Genomic DNA, 17,156 nt, shown 5'->3' with positions numbered 1-17,156 from the left:
GGTACCGATCGGGTTTCCGGTACGGATCGGGTAGTGACACGGATCGGGTAGTGACAAGCAAACAGGGAGAAGCTCCCCCGGAAGTCGTTCTTCTTCGTGGCAGGAGGAGGCTGTTGCTTAGTGCCACGTTGATGGAGACCAGTGGGGACGTGGAAATCTGTCTGGAGTCCGCAGCCGGGACCCGGTAGCCTCTTCTTCTGTTTCTACAGCTGTAAATCCCTGAGCAGAATCGAAAGGGGAACCTGTACGGGCGGAGACAGTTAGTGTTTGCCTACTTTTTTTTTTATGTGTGCGTTCATGTGAGAAGAAGAGAAGAAGAGAAGGTAAGCTGCTTTAGTGAAGTAATAAGATCTGTGTGCGGGTTTGTGAGTGTGTAACTGTTTCTTCTCTCATATGTTCCTGCAGGTAGCTAGCAGGCTTCTAAACGCAATATCTCATTGTAGCTGTATTAGGCCAAGCTGAACCATGTCCTAGTAAACATGTACAAGAAGTGACAATACCATTACGCGCATTTCTCGTATTATTCGAGGCTCATTAAAGACACAGCTGTGTGGCTTTTAATTGGTCCATCAGCTGTTAGCTTGCTACTAGCAAGGACTTTTATTTTGTAATTTTAACCAAACGAGTGCAAAACTTCTCGGAGCTTCTTTTGAAGCTAAATGTAGCATTTCTGATGTCCTTTCCCAACACAGCCCTGAGCTACACGAAGCTTGTGATAATTAGTGCCAGTCAGAGCAGGCCTTTGTTACTCTGTAACTAGTGTATTTATTACAGCAGCAAGATGAATGGGAAAGCGTGTGTAAAACTGTAACTACTTGTTTATTAAGCGGTTCGCTCCCCTCCATGTAAAAGAGACAGATTCACACTTTTGAAAGTCGTTATTAATATGGTATTAAGATTCTTTGATATTGTTAGCACACCTAACGGAAAATAATCCACTGCAGTCCTGCAATAAATCTCAACTCCATGAAGGTGTTGTGTTGTGGTTGAACTGATAGAAAAGTCAACACATGAAAACGGCCCTAATAGTCACCATAAAAAGTTATAAATGCTGATTTTTTTTCACAGCAGAATTCTGCTTATATATCCAGCCTGTCATAAGTGTATAATGAACACCTAACAGTGTTTACAATGTGGTAAACGATGCTATAACTCAAATAAATAATTCAGTAAGATTCAGCTGGAACCTCTAACGTGATCATACAAACAAGCCAGCACCTTGCTGAAACACTGAGAAAAAGCTGCACATTTTAACCTTTATAAAGCTACCATTAGACAGCATTGTATTTAGCCATTGAATTTGAAACTGATCGTTTAACGTCTTTTTTATTGTCATAGAAACTAAACTACATGAAAGGATCCAATATCTGGTTATTCTGACAGAACGCTAAAGTGAGAGAAAAGTGTCATAAATAACTTGTAATAATCACTGTACAGTCGTTCAAACTTTGTCCTTATTTCTCCAGGATGAAACTTAAAGAGATCAACCGCACAGCCATCCAGAGCTGGAGTCCTGCACAGCACCACCCCATCTACCTGGCAACAGGTATGAGCATGCAGAGAGCATCAGCACAGGCATGCAACTGCTGCTGTCTGTCACTTTGACATGAAATTACATAATTTATGTCAGTTACTTCAGCCATTTTCACAACCTCTTTAAGTGAAAAAATTGCATGTTTAGTGTTGTATATTTAGGGCTGCAAGCATGTAGGACAATTAATCATGTGAGGATGATGCAGGCTTCAGAATTCTCTATGAAGTTGTCCTTATTATGAAAATAGCAGGCGGCCAGGGCAAGTACAGGGAGTGCAGAATTATTAGGCAAGTTGTATTTTTGAGGAATAATTTTATTATTGAACAACAACCATGTTCTCAATGAACCCAAAAAACTCATTAATATCAAAGCTGAATGTTTTTGGAAGTAGTTTTTAGTTTGTTTTTAGTTTTAGCTATTTTAGGGGGATATCTGTGTGTGCAGGTGACTATTACTGTGCATAATTATTAGGCAACTTAACAAAAAACAAATATATACCCATTTCAATTATTTATTTTTACCAGTGAAACCAATATAACATCTCCACATTCACAAATATACATTTCTGACATTCAAAAACAAAACAAAAACAAATCAGCGACCAATATAGCCACCTTTCTTTGCAAGGACACTCAAAAGCCTGCCATCCATGGATTCTGTCAGTGTTTTGATCTGTTCACCATCAACATTGCGTGCAGCAGCAACCACAGCCTCCCAGACACTGTTCAGAGAGGTGTACTGTTTTCCCTCCTTGTAAATCTCACATTTGATGATGGACCACAGGTTCTCAATGGGGTTCAGATCAGGTGAACAATGAGGCCATGTCATTAGTTTTTCTTCTTTTATACCCTTTCTTGCCAGCCACGCTGTGGAGTACTTGGACGCGTGTGATGGAGCATTGTCCTGCATGAAAATCATGTTTTCTTGAAGGATGCAGACTTCTTCCTGTACCACTGCTTGAAGAAGGTGTCTTCCAGAAACTGGCAGTAGGACTAGGAGTTGAGCTTGACTCCATCCTCAACCCGAAAAGGCCCCACAAGCTCATCTTTGATGATACCAGCCCAAACCAGTACTCCACCTCCACCTTGCTGGCGTCTGAGTCGGACTGGAGCTCTCTGCCCTTTACCAATTCAGCCACGGGCCCATCCATCTGGCCCATCAAGACTCACTCTCATTTCATCAGTCCATAAAACCTTAGAAAAATCAGTCTTGACATATTTCTTGGCCCAGTCTTGACGTTTCAGCTTGTGTGTCTTGTTCAGTGGTGGTCGTCTTTCAGCCTTTCTTACCTTGGCCATGTCTCTGAGTATTGCACACCTTGTGCTTTTGGGCACTCCAGTGATGTTGCAGCTCTGAAATATGGCCAAACCGGTGGCAAGTGGCATCTTGGCAGCTGTACGCTTGACTTTTCTCAGTTCATGGGCAGTTATTTTGCGCCTTGGTTTGTCCACACGCTTCTTGCGACCCTGTTGACTATTTTGAATGAAACGCTTGATTGTTCGATGATCACGCTTCAGAAGCTTTGCAATTTTAAGACTGCTGCATCCCTCTGCAAGATATCTCACTATTTTTGACTTTTCTGAGCCTGTCAAGTCCTTCTTTTGACCCATTTTGCCAAAGGAAAGGAAGTTGCCTAATAATTATGCACACCTGATATAGGGTGTTGATGTCATTAGACCACACCCCTTCTCATTACAGAGATGCACATCACCTAATATGCTTAATTGGTAGTAGGCTTTCGAGCCTATACAGCTTGGAGTAAGACAACATGCATGAAGAGGATGATGTGGACAAAATACTCATTTGCCTAATAATTCTGCACTCCCTGTATTTGTAAAACTGGGTGCGATCAGTGGACTTTTAACTCACATTCACTAAATAAGAATGAATGATAAATCAACTCTGCACCTCTGGAGACAGAGTTGTTATGGTGTGACTGTACAAACTGTAGTTGGTGTTAATAAATAGAGTATTTTATCTGTAATTTACACTTAGTGTGATGCTACCACGTTTTCTGTTGTCAGGAGTGTAAGGTACATGAACTAATACAGTCTCTCACCATCCATCTCCATGGTCTTTAAAATGCACCTCAGCTCTCATCAGGTTTTTTTGGAAGTACACCAACAGAAAATGTTCTGTCCCATTTCAGCTGGGTTTTTTTCTATGTTTCAATTTTAGCCATCACACTGTTGTTTAATCCCTGTTTTACATATTTGACATGATATAGTAAATGTATTAGATAGTAATTGATCATGTGAGCTGTTCTTACTAGTAAAATAAACTTTTAAAAGAATATATTGAACTTATTTTTGCAGAAATAGCTGGAAGGATTTTTTGTCCTCAAAGAATGAGCAGTGCCATGTGGATATGTAATATCACAGTTTAGGAATGGATGGATATGCTACACATCCCCAAGAATCAGTTGTATGAGGAATAAAATGCTCTGGACTGATGATATAAATAGAGCATTTATCTTAACAGCTTGTTTTGTTTCTTTGTTTGCATATTATTTTTCACACTTACATGTTTCAGATCATCAAACAGGTTTTAATATTAGATAAAGATAACTCAAGTAAATACAAAATGCAGTTTTTAAATGATAAAAAAAAAGTTATCCAAACCTACCTGGCCCTTATCAACCAGGTTATGCAGCAGGACAATTATCTAAAACATACCACAAAGTCCACTTCTGAAAATCTGATTCAGATGGCAAGGAGTCGGCTTGTTTAGTGACCTTAAGTACACAGTGAGATTAGGAACGCCTCAATCCCTACAAATAAATCTGGTAAAAGCCAGCACGTCTCTGGTAAACCACTTAGTATTAGTGTTACAGTTAGGCTGAATTTTATCTACATGCTAAAAAAGCATAGTTTCTGTTACCTTTCACATCTAATTTCTTACATACATTTTGACTTTAGAATCCATTTGTTATAATATTCCCCTACAGATGAAAATTAACAGTCAAAAAATAAACAAGAAAACAAAAAAATAAAAAACAAGTCGAAAGCTAACTTGCTTACCTAGCATGGGTTCTTAGAAAGTTATGAGACAGGAATGGAGATTTCCTCACTACTGCAAAAAACTTTTCTACATAGTATAAGAGTTTGAAAAAACAAGGCAACTGCACTTAAAGTTTTGTGAAGATGTTTCACCTCTCATCCAACAGGCTTCATCAGTTCTGTGCTTTGTGAGTTCATTATTAGGGAAGTAAAAAGAGGAAGACTGCTAAATGATCACAATAACAATCCCCTTCATAAATATTGAGTGGTAGTGGATATATTCATCCAGTGGTGCAGCTATTGTTGAAGATCAGAAAGCAGTGACAAATATCCATAACAATTTTTAATAAAAGATGGGACTGAAAGCCTTTATTGTTTTTATTTTTATGTGATATTCTTCTAACTTCAGTGTAGGACAAGAAAAAAATGCAGATTTTTAAAGCAAACCAAAGATTGTAAATTGTTTGGATTATGGGTTGGAAAAATCTTAAAAATCTATAAACATAGCTGCATATAGTTTTTCTGTTGCTTTATTGATAATTGTTGATGTTTGATACCTGTGTTCCTGCAGGAACATCAGCTCAGCAGCTGGATGCCTCCTTCAGTACCAATGCCTCCTTGGAGTTTTTTGAGCTGGATTTGGCTGAGCCATCTCTGGATATGAAATCATGTGGCAGCTTCTCCTCCAGTCATAGGTAGAATAAAGAACTCTCCACAGTAATATTGCTGATTTTCTATTTTTCATCCTGCTGTTAATCAGGGCTTCTTCTTCTACCTCCTCACAGATACCACAAGTTGGTGTGGGGTCCATATGGTATGGATTCCCAGGGTCATCCCTCTGGTGTTCTCATCGCAGGTGGGGAGAATGGCAATGTTATCCTGTACGACCCTGCAAAGATAATGAGTGGAGAGAGCGACGTCATCATCGCTGAGAGCGACAGGCATACAGGGCCAGTGAGAGCTCTGGATGTCAACCCTTTCCAGGTATGGTGCATTTCACCTTGTGCAAAGGATTTCATCCTGAAGCTGGGTTTAAACCCAAGGCAGTGACTCATTTGGTGTTTTGTGTCCTTTTTTCCTGCAGACAAACCTTGTTGCATCGGGTGGAAATGAGTCTGAAATCTATATCTGGGACATGAATAACTTTGGCTCTCCAATGACACCAGGACCTAAAACACAGGTATGAAGACTTTTAGCCCTTTTAGACTAGAACTTACTCGGCTCACCTCAACTCAGTTTTTAGGGTTTTTCGATAGGTGGTAGTATCTCTTACTAGGTGCTTTTTTAGCACCTGCTCAGCGGGGGTCTGAAGCGATCTGAGTCGATCTGAAAGTGTAACGTCAACAGATTGCACACCACTGATTGGCCAGTCAGTGGCATCACTTGATGAGTCATAAGAACGACTCCTTCACAACAATCAAAACTGCCATTTTTTAAAACCTTCTAATGAGGGAAATGGCTACACAAAAGCCAACACCGTGGTCCCTGAATCTGAAAAAAAGAAAAAAAGCCATACACTGAGTAGGAGGTATACCATCACCTTGGTGTCCTCCATTGCTGTGTTGTGTTTGTGTCACAAACAAATGACGTCACAGGACTTTCAGCCATGTTGCTCTAATGACCCTTTGCACATTAGGTAGTACTCAGTTGTTTTAGAAAACAACCAAAACTGAGTTGAGCCGAGTAGGTACTAGTGGAAAAGGGCCATTACATAACAACAAAATAAATATCTACCAATGGCATTTTCCACTTTCACTCAGTTGCACTTTTAACCAATGAAGGTCTTCTAATGATCAAATATGACAAAAATGTTTTCATTTTCAGAACTTTAACTCTTTAGATGTCAGTTTGTTTACAACATGACATGGCTAATTTTCACTACACTAAATGTGAAGCTGAAAATTTTGGGAGGATTACTACAGTTAGTGATATATCCATAACTAGAATCAGCATTAATTTGGATGCTTTTTTGTTGTAAGGACTACACAGTACCTTTCCATTGTCATTTGTAAATTTCGTATACTTAAATGTACCATTTAGTACTTATTTGGTATTACTCTGCTATTATATCATCATCTTTCAAATATTTTAGTTGTCAGTTTTATGTTGGGCACAGTTTTTCTCAATTCATGTATCTAATTAACATTTGTATATGACACTAATGAATGAACAGTCCATATGAATGTTTTACGTTTTTCTCTTAAAGCCAATGGAAGACATCAGCTGTGTGGCTTGGAACAAACAGGTCCAATACATCCTGGCCTCAGCCAGCCCGGGGGGTCGAGCTTCAGTGTGGGACCTCCGCAAAAATGACCTCATTATCAAAGTTAGCGACCACAGCAACAGAGTACGTTGTCAGAGAAACCCTCAACATGCTGCATTTTCTCCCAGTCCTTTGGCTCTGTCTACTCAACTTAAACAGTCTAAGATCACTGTTGCATGTTTGTTTCCAGATGCATTGTTCTGGCTTGGCTTGGAACCCAGAGGTGGCCACTCAGCTGGTCTTGGCTTCGGAGGACGACAGGATGCCCGTCATCCAGATGTGGGACTTACGATTTGCTACCTCTCCTCTCAAGATTCTAGAGCATCACTCACGGTAAGCACTGATAAATCAGTCTAAATCTAATCTGTTTTATAGTTTTGCTTACTGATAACAAGTCTCCCTAAAGACCAAAGCAGACTAAATATATCTTTCTGACAAGCTTTATCTGCATATCCAGAGCCGGATATATCATATTCTTTGATCCATAGGCTAATATAATTCTAAGATATAACAAACAGTCGAGCCCACTTACCCTTTCTTGCTGCTGGAATACTCAATGTAGCATCATTGTTAAACTGCTGCTGACTAGTCCATAAAATACACGGTTTCCTCTTGTCTGAGCTATGCTTGCGAAAACCTGCAGTGCCCAGTGCAGTTCAAAGAATATTTTAGATTTCTTTTTTCAAAATTCAGCTGTACCTAAGTAAGAACTAATCAGACCTTTAAATAGCTGTGCTCTTTTTCATCTGACCGTTCATTTGACAGGGGTATCCTGGCCATTGCCTGGAGCGTAGCAGATCCTGAGCTGCTTCTGAGCTGTGGGAAGGATAGCAGGATTTTGTGCTGGAATCCAAACACAGCAGAGGTAAAAATTGTGTGTGTGTGTTTGTGAACTGACAGTTATCATTTCATGATTGCCACTGATGTTGGCAAGTCATTTTCTTGAATCCTCAGGTTTTGTACGAGTTGCCCACCAGCAGCCAGTGGTGTTTTGACATCCAGTGGTGTCCCAGAAACCCTGCTGTGTTGTCAGCCGCGGGCTTCGACGGACACATCGATATCTACTCCATCATGGGAGGGAGCAGCCAGGCACAGAGCCAGAGGCACGCTGACCAGGTAAGATTAAGTCTCCTGAAATAAAAGTGTTGTTTGGGGTTTTTTTGGCATTTCGCCTTTATTGGATAGCAATAGTGAAGATAGACAGGAAAGCTGAGAGAGAGGGAGAGTGGGGAAGACACGCAGCAAAAGGCTGCAGATCAGACTCAAAAGCTCCCCACTGAGCTAAACTGACGACTGTTAAAGTATTGTTTTAAAAACAACATTTAACATTTAAACATTTAAAACAACTATAAGAGTAGCATAATTTATATTAGACTTACAGTCGGGTCCCTAAATATTTGGAAAATGACACAGTTTTTTATAGTAGTTTTGCCTTTGTACACCACCAGGGAGATTTTAAACAGTCCAGAGCAAACTTTCAGTTTTATGCCAGCTTGAAATTAACTGCACGTATCCTTTCTCTCTTTTTTCAGAGCTGTGAATTATTTATTTTTGTCCATATTAATTTGTCTACCTCGGCACTGTGTGATTCTTACAGATTAGCAACTCGTTTGGGAACATGGATCCTTTTGGGACAGGGCAAACGTTGCCTCCCCTGCAGCTGCCTCAGACTCCAGCTACTCCAGCTAGAGTCAACCCCCTGAAGAAGCCACCCAAGTGGATTTGCAGACCTGTGGGAGCCTCGTTTGCAGTGAGTTCTGTTCCTTTAAGCTCTGATCAAAAATATGGTGAGACTGATTTTATTTTTTTAAGCACACTTGAAATCATTTTTGGTTTGTTTCCTTTTAGTTTGGTGGGAAGCTGATATCTTTGAAGAATACAAAACCAAACCCCCAGCAGCCTCAGCAGCCCACTTCTCACGTTGTGCACGTGAGCCAGGTTGTTACAGAAACAGCTTTTCTGAAGCGCTCCAACCAGCTGCAGGCCACTCTGAGTTCAGGCAACTTCGTGGACTTCTGCCAGGAAAAGATTGACGCGGCTGAAAATGAGTTTGAAAAAACTGTTTGGTCTTTCCTTAAGGTATGAGGAAGCATTAAAAAACACATTGTTTAATCAATGATGTTGCTGAAATTTGTGTCAATAATGGTAGTGTGGATGTTATGTATTTTAAGGTTAATTTTGAAAGTGACATCCGTTGCAAGTACCTGGAACTTCTGGGGTACAACAAAGAGGAGCTGGCTTTAAAGGTGCAACATGTTATCTGTTCATCTGTATGTGAAATATGATGCTACACATGTTTTTCAGTTGAACTTGTGATTAATGTATCCATTTGTTGTCAGATTTCAGCAGCGCTAGAGGAGCAGTCTGCCAACCCCCTGAAGGTAAGCTTGTCAAAGCAGCTAATGTTATATGGTGAATTTTAAAGGAATATCCCAGCATTAAATCTCTTTATGGGGTATCAGAGATAAAGGATGCCACTCTGATGTGTGTCCTTTAAAAATGAATAAAGATGAATGTGAAAGTCAATACTTAGTGTGATCACCTTTATCCTTTAACATAGCCTGACGTTTGTTAGCAAGCTTCTTGTCATTTCTGTAAGTGCTCTTAGTAGTTTTTTTCTGTTCTTAGTTAAGATGATCCCACACTCCACCAATAATGTTGAGGTCTAGGTTCTAGGAAGGCCAAACAACACTGATACTGATAGTGTTTTTCTATCCAGGTTTGCTTTTACTGCACTGGCAGTGTGTTTGGTGAAAAATAAAGCTGTTGCAAAACAGATGCTTTCCAGGTGGTATTACATGGTGAATCAAAATCTGACAGTACTTTTCTGTGTTCATAATTCCAACAGTTTTGACAAACTCCCCAGCACCACTCAGTGAAATGCAGGTCCAAACCATAACAGATCCTCCTCCATGTTTTACAAAGGGCTATAGACACTCACTGTTGTCCCTCTCTCCTAACCTCCTCTGTACAAATTGATAATGATGTGAGCCAAAGATTTTAAATTCAGTTCTTGTGTAATTTGGCATACCTCAGCCTTTTCTCCCTGTTTCCCTGCCTTCTTGAGAACATTTCTGAGGAAGCTTTGTCAAACAGTAGATGGATTAACTGAAGGGCCAGATGTATCTCTCAGGACCTATGTCGGGTCTTTGCTGGATTTATTTCTAATTCTTAATAATGTGACTTTCCAATACTGTTTATCTGCTGAAGTTTTTTTGTTTTTTTTAGATCTTCTTCTTTTGTCCTCCACTCTCCAGTTTCCTCAGTCTTTTAAAGGATACACTACACACAACCTGTGTAAAAAATACTGTTTTATTCTTGTCGAACTGTAATATCTTTGGCATTTTTCATAGATTTAACTTAAATATGAAATGGGAACAAATTATATGTTTTTTGCGATGGGCTGCTAGTAACAAAATGCACATGAATGTAGACAACACCCTGAATGAAAAGGAAGCAAAAAGTTTGCAGCCAATGTCCAAAGACATGGAGAAGCCTGGAGAAGTATTTCTCAAGACCACTCATTGGAAAGCCAATGAGAGACTTTTGCACAGTACTGTATGCACAGGAAACTAGTGGGAAACGCACTAACTAGCCAGCTAGCATCCTCCTTCAGATATTTTTATGTCTGTGCTTTCTGAGCTGTGCTTTCTGAGCAGTCCAAGTTTGAAGTTTTCCTTTGGTGTAAAACTGCTGGAAAAGGACTTTTGGCTTGCCACATCAAGTTTTTTATTTAAACAAGCGTCATGGAGATTTGTAATTTTTAAGTCTCTCCTGAGACTCAGCCTATTCATTTATGTCCTCTGTAATGGACATTTGTTTTTGGTCTATATCTTTTGACTTATTTCAGCTAACCTACTAAGTCCCAGTGTGCTCAAAATAGGACATCCTGGCCTTTCCAATTATATCTCATCTGTTTGCTCCAAAGAGGCAGGAAATCACCAAAAAGTTAAACTGAAAGATATTTTTTCCCCTCAATCCTCACAAACAAAAGCAACTCAAAAAAGTCAAACCCTAATCCACAGGTGTCGAACTCCAGGCCTCGAGGGCCGGTGTCCTGCAGATTTTAGATGTGTCCTTGATCCAACACAGCTGATTTAAATGGCTAAATTACCTCCTCAACATGTCTTGGAGTTCTCCAGAAGCCTGGTAATGAACTAATCATTTGATTCAGGTGTGTTCACCCAGGGTCTTATCTAAAACCTGCAGGACACCGGCCCTCGAGGCCTGGAGTTTGACACCCCTGCCCTAATCCAACAAGAACTCCTGCTTTTTCAGCTTTGCAATGAAACTAATATTGGGATACAGCCAGGCTTACCTTTCCAGGCTTTTCCTAGTAGCAAGAAAGAAATATGGATATCAAAACATTATTGACATGATTCTGGCTCATCTGACATTTCATTCTGTGGGTAAAGCAGCAAAATTATATCTCAATCAGTGAAGTTAATAACAATTTGTAAAAAACATTAAACATAATGTTTGCAGTCTAATGATGAATAGTAGCAGTTTTATATTGTTAAACACTGGAAAATGTATCACTAAACCGCTGTTCAGGTTTCCAGACAAGGACTTTACCACAGTGTCACCAGTTTCATAGCAGGAAGACTTAGCAGCTCAATAATGTAACGTTTCCTTCAGGTTTTGGTGGACTTCAAAAACAGAACTGAAAGACCATATCACATCACGCTCACATTTATCAGGTGCACACAAATGCAACACTACATGCAACATTAAACATAATGAAAAGCTGCTACAAGGGTCAGCCTGCCTCTTTAGAAGGATGTAGTGGTTACCTTCTAAAAAACTTCCTATGGTCTTGAAATGTTTGTCTTTCCATTCCAAGACCATTTCTTGAATGAGCAAAGTTTTACATTGATGTAAACTTTTTATTTGCTCCTCACATGTATTTTCACGACACTGCTATGCTATGCAGTCCATATTTCACCCCACATTGGTCTCCATTCAACTCAGCCTCTTCTGATCTGTTCGCATTTGTTCACTGGCAGAAGAATCAGTCTGACTGATTGCTGCTGACAGTAATTACAGCTTGTCAAAGCCTCAGTTCACGGCGGAAAAGATGTAAAGTGTTTGTCTCTGTCTTATGTTTTGCAATATGGGAAGTGTTGTAAGCAACAAAGTCGTGTTTCAATGCTATAAATTCAACTTCGCTTTTTGACATTACTCAGAGGAAGCTCTACTTTTGAAAGTCACAATCACAGCAAAAAAGTGGAAATTCTTGAGTCTGCAGTGCCGCACACTTTAGGAAAGCACTCTGTCACACGCGTTTGTATGGACTGTTCACTTTCTGTATAAATGTATTGCAGTGTTTATGCATCTGCTTCCACCAGTGACCTCAAATAAGAGCTTTACTCCAGTGCTAAATCTAGTGATTTTGCATTCATCTTCATTCTCTGAAATATGGAAAATAATATTGGTCTGACTTAGGTTCTGATCCCAGTTTGAAATTTACATTTCCCTAAATGTTGATTTAAATACACTTTTTTTTTTTTTTTTTTTTTTTGCTGAAACCAATCAAATAATATATACCTGACCTGGCTGCCCTAGTAAGCTGAATCCATACTGTTTCTGGTGATGTACACATCCCAGCCTCAGCCTGATGTGGCAGATCAAATTATGCAGTTGACTCTGAATCCATCTCCGCTTCTTCTGTTCAGGTGGATGTGCCTGCTCCAGCCACGCTGCAGCCATTAGCAGACCTCAGCTTCATGCCACCTGCTGACACTCCAGAGGCAGCATTTGACATGATTGCTGCTGTAAACCTTCAGCCTGCAGCCATGCTTGATCTCAATTCCACTCCTGAAGCAGAGGAAGAGGATACAGCAGCACCAGCGGCAGATCCAGAAGATGCTCTTCGCAGTGAGCCATATGCAAATTTGAATCAGGTTCTCCCAGAGGAGGAGGTGGATGAGAATGAGAATGGAGAGGAGGAAGAGATCCCCTTAGATCAGGTACACCTTTGTTTCCCCATTAAAAAGAGCTGAGCAGCAAAGTTACAGGAGTGCAAACTTTTTAGCTGTTTTCAGTAATGAACTTCAGATAATTTGAGGAGAATCAATTCAGCATTATTTCTACAGCTGTCCATGAATTAGTAATAAAATTTGATTAAGATAATACATTGTTTAAATTTATAATAGAGAAAACTCAATGAACAAAAAATAATCTAAAATCATTTTGGCTGTAATGTGGAGCTGTCACCTTAAATATTAAAACAACTTATTGGAAACTGATTGAACACTACGGAAACCTGAAAACACCTGTCTGGGTGTGCATATTTTTTTATGATTAATGAACCATGTAATCTGATTACTAACACTGTTTGACTCTTCATGCAGGAATAGATGGATTCTGGGTTGGTTTTAGGCATGCTCAAGGGGTTAGGCCAAACTGAAATATCTCAAAAAAACTGTATGAATTGTTATAAAGTTTGGTACGTATACCCTTGTTGCTATGGCAACTTTTCATCTGGCATCAAGCTTTATACATTCTCAACATTTACTTGATTGAAATAGCAAAAAGGCAGTTGTTACCCCAGGAACGTGGAGGGCTCACTAAAGTTATCATGAGAGTGGCAGTGTCAGTTGTTTTAAATGAAATATCTCAGCATCTTTGGGGTGGCCTATCATGAAGTTGTTGATCCCATGACTTTGCATAATCTTACAGTTCTGAAATTTACAAAACTAAGGACATTTCAGTGAGTCTCAGCTGCACTTTATAACGCTAGTGAGCAAATGTTGGCATGGTAACCTGCTAAAATATGATTATGAAACTGTACTGTTACTAAGTTTAGCCTCAGGGCCTTTCATTATGTTAGAAAATCTTTAGTATCCTGCAACACTTGAAGGCTGGAGAAAAGATGCAAGCATCATTACATGTTTCTGTTGTTACAGGAGATGACAGCATCAGTTGATGAGGAGCCCATTCCTGCTGAGACATTAGCCCCTATTGAGGTCCGAGCTCCAGCTCCAACACCAGCAGGAGGGGTCAATCTCAGCATCAGTCAAGGTAACGGCACTGTCAGTGTTTCAACACATCAACTCAGTAATTTGTTGTTTGCCCTGAGATTTTAACCATCATCAAATTGTAATGGGTATGGATATATGGCAGGATAAATCCAAAGGTGTGTATAGTAAGGCACCAGAGAGTTGAAAAAGAAATCCACTAGGAGGTGGATTTAAGTGGAAACTTATACTCTTCTGACTGATTATTACTAGCATTTTCTTCAGTATTAAATGGTAAATGGTAAATGGCCTGTATTTATATAGCGCTTTACTAGTCCCTAAGGACCCCAAAGCGCTTTATTAAAGCGGTATTAAAGTAATCTAGTTAGAGATGTCTGAACTTTTAACAGCTAATTCTGCTGCTTTTGAGGATTTACTTTTCTTTCAGTAGGAGAAAGAAAAAGCAGCTCTTTAGAAAAGAAAAGCTCAGACATACATTTAAAGCAGACAGCTGTTATATGATTATAAATTGGTTGAAGGTCTCACACTAGTAGAGACAGAAGCCATTCGAGGAGGGCTTTGTTTGTTGGACATGAAGATGTCACATTTATGAAGCTCACACCTGCCACTGGGTTTTTTCCTGAACATAATGTTTTTTTTTATTTCTTGCCAGATGTGGATGGGCTCATCACACAAGCTCTGCTGACTGGAGACTTTGAGGGAGCTGTGGAGCTTTGTCTCCATGACAACCGATTGGCAGATAGCATTATATTGGCCATTGCTGGAGGGCCAGAACTTTTAGAAAAAACCCAGAAGAAGTATTTTACAAAATCACACAGCAAGATAACCAAGGTGACAACTGGGGGAAACTTCCTTGAGTGTTTTTTGATTAAGAACGTGTTACTGGTGTTGTAACTGTGTATTTGTCCTGCAGCTGATCAGTGCAGTGGTAATGAAAGACTGGCACGACATCCTGAAGACGTGTGACCTTCAGAACTGGAAGGAGGCTCTGGCAGCCGTCATGACCTATGCTCAGCCTGAGGAGTTCTCTTCCCTCTGCGGTTAGTTCACATTTATTTTGTTGTTGGATATCAGAGGGTCAATCACCTTTTTTAAGGTGAAGACTTACTATTTGAATTTAGTATTTAGATTTTCTTCTCTATCCAGGCATTTTGTAAATTCTGTATAAATAAAGCTATGTTTTTTACTTACATTCAGTCCATCCTGATTTTCAATTTTTTTAAGACCTTCTCGGGGACAGACTGGAGGCATCAGAAGATGCTAACCTACAATCCCAAGCCTGTTTGTGCTACATCTGTGCTGGCAATGTGGAGAAACTTGTCTCTTGCTGGACCAGAGTGCAGAACGGACACTTTCCTCTCTCACTGCAGGTATAGAAGCTCTGCTGCTCATGTTTTGTTTTTTAAATGTGTAGTGGCATATGTTTCCCCCTCGCCTTTGTAGATGGTAGAAACAAGCTTATTAATGCTTTTCCTTTGATTGAACAAATTTGTCTTTTAGCTTTCATTTTTGTTTTTTCCAGGAATATATCTGGCTTTTTAGCTGCTAAACAGTCTTCTATGTTCACTAGCTCTCTCCAACTGTGTCTTTCTGCTGTTTGTTGATTAGCAGGAATTAAACAGTGGCTTATTAGAGCTTTTACAGTGGGAGTGAACCAAAACAATCCTATTGTGAGCTTAGGACAATCACTACCTTTCATTTTGTCATTTTATGTTATATTATGAAAAAAAATATTCAGTTTACTTTAAATCTGTGCTAACCAATATTTTTTGTATTAGTAATGGCACAAATGATGACTGAGTCAAAGAAATTCTGAGGAAAATCTTCACCTAACCCTGCAGTGTCCCTGCATTTCCAGTCCAGGACAAAACTATATGCTACCACTCCAGCACCAAAGAGCACACAGACACAAGTAGCAGCTGGCTGGTGAAGACTGTGAAGTATTTAGCAGCTAAAGAGAGAGTTTTCTGGAGACAAAAATAGAAAGCACCTCCTAAATATGAAGTCAAATTAAAGTAGGTAAAGTTGCTGGTTAAGTAAACAGGGAGCTGTTTACTAATATTGTAAATTATGAACTGTTTATAGTTGGTAATAAGCCAATATTTCTCGAAGTGACCATTGACATATTTAATTGATGACGTTGTCGTGCTCATGTATTGTGCCTCTGTGCCTCAGGACCTGGTGGAGAAAGTGGTGGTGCTGCGGCGTGCAGTAGAGCAGACCCAGCGCTCTGGCCCTGCTGCTATTGGCATCCTGCTAGCTGAGAAGATGAGCCAGTACGCCAACCTGCTGGCCTCCCAGGGCAGTTTGGCCACTGCCATCACCTATCTGCCTGACAACAGCAACCAGGTATGTACACAGCTGCTGTTTGTTGCACCTGCTCTCTGAAAAGTATGTTTTTTTTTTAAATATTTTAATATTTGGGAGTATTTGTCCTTAATGAGATATAAATTTCTATGAATACACTCGGCCTAAACATCCCTACTGTTTTTCAGTGTTACTGGTTGTAGCTTTGTTTTCATGACCATGAACAGGGTCTATGGTATTAATAAAAATCATCAGTTTAAACAAAGCATCACTGACCTGGACTTCTCCACCATGTCAGTGCTGTTGTTACTTAGGATTAGCAGACATGTCTAGGGATGGGTATTGATAAGATTTTCACGATTCCGATTCCATTTTCGATTCTGTTTAACGATTCGATTCTTTATCGATTCTCTTATCGATTCTTTTTAAAAAAGGAGAACACTAAGGTCGATTAGCTTAGAACTTTGTTCTAAGCTAATATCTTGTCTTTGAACAAGATAGAAATTTAGGAGTAACATGGCCTTACAAACCCAACAGTGAGATCTTAAGAGATCCACAGCCTTCGTATAACATAAATTATTCTGTAGCAATTACACAAGAATATCCAGTAATGTCCCTGCCTACAATTAAACACATTCACTTACCGAAAATCAGGGGCATCTGCTGTGGCAAATGGGTGCAAGCCTTTGACCACAAACTTAGTCACTGCTCGGTGACATTCGTCTATCCTGGCCTGAAAGGAGACGCTAACGGTAGACTGCAGCGAGAACTGCCAGCATCTGAGCCAGCCAGACTCTGTCTGTCTCTCTCATCATGGTCACCTAAATGCAGCACAAAGTAATGGCAGGTTTTGTAATAAGGCAGATCGCGCTAACATAATATGCACTGTTAGTTGATTATTTACCTGCCGCATTAATGGGAGAGGATGTGCAAACGTTACCACTGCTGCTGGGTTGAGATTCACGAGTCCGGAGCGGAATTAAAAACAAGACATTCATTTAAGGTTATCGCGTGTTTTGTGAGCAAATGCTTTTGCATATTCATAGTGTTTCCTCCCTTAAATGAAATGTTGT

The 17,156-nt window shown here is 39.8% G+C and overlaps 1 protein-coding gene across 9 annotated transcripts in view; it reads left to right on the top strand.

Moving 5' to 3' along the window:
- Positions 1 to 12: 12 nt before the first annotated feature.
- Positions 13 to 17,156, top strand: part of sec31a (SEC31 homolog A, COPII coat complex component) — a 28,949-nt gene continuing 11,805 nt past the window's right edge. For 5 of the 9 annotated variants that reach the window (XM_005459675.4, XM_005459677.4, XM_005459674.4 and 2 more), the window contains exons 1-19: positions 14 to 323; positions 1,467 to 1,546; positions 5,105 to 5,228; positions 5,319 to 5,517; positions 5,618 to 5,713; positions 6,740 to 6,880; positions 6,987 to 7,129; positions 7,562 to 7,661; positions 7,751 to 7,912; positions 8,394 to 8,546; positions 8,645 to 8,875; positions 8,968 to 9,042; positions 9,136 to 9,177; positions 12,472 to 12,765; positions 13,705 to 13,819; positions 14,429 to 14,607; positions 14,690 to 14,816; positions 15,001 to 15,146; positions 15,952 to 16,125. In XM_005459675.4, the coding sequence (XP_005459732.1) occupies positions 1,468 to 1,546; positions 5,105 to 5,228; positions 5,319 to 5,517; positions 5,618 to 5,713; positions 6,740 to 6,880; positions 6,987 to 7,129; positions 7,562 to 7,661; positions 7,751 to 7,912; positions 8,394 to 8,546; positions 8,645 to 8,875; positions 8,968 to 9,042; positions 9,136 to 9,177; positions 12,472 to 12,765; positions 13,705 to 13,819; positions 14,429 to 14,607; positions 14,690 to 14,816; positions 15,001 to 15,146; positions 15,952 to 16,125 (2,580 nt within the window). In that variant the 5' untranslated portion in view covers positions 14 to 323; position 1,467. Of the gene's footprint in view, positions 324 to 1,332; positions 1,393 to 1,466; positions 1,547 to 5,104; positions 5,229 to 5,318; positions 5,518 to 5,617; positions 5,714 to 6,739; positions 6,881 to 6,986; positions 7,130 to 7,561; positions 7,662 to 7,750; positions 7,913 to 8,393; positions 8,547 to 8,644; positions 8,876 to 8,967; positions 9,043 to 9,135; positions 9,178 to 12,471; positions 12,766 to 13,704; positions 13,820 to 14,428; positions 14,608 to 14,689; positions 14,817 to 15,000; positions 15,147 to 15,951; positions 16,126 to 17,156 lie in introns of those variants that run through there. The other 4 variants (XM_025908847.1, XM_005459676.4, XM_005459672.4 and 1 more) reach the window with 3 other exon arrangements.

This window comes from Oreochromis niloticus, linkage group LG7 (assembly GCF_001858045.2).
Source record: "Oreochromis niloticus isolate F11D_XX linkage group LG7, O_niloticus_UMD_NMBU, whole genome shotgun sequence".
Taxonomy (NCBI): Eukaryota; Metazoa; Chordata; class Actinopteri; order Cichliformes; family Cichlidae; genus Oreochromis; species Oreochromis niloticus.
Note: the sequence above shows the minus strand (reverse complement) of the source record. Positions and strands in the feature narration are given on the sequence as shown.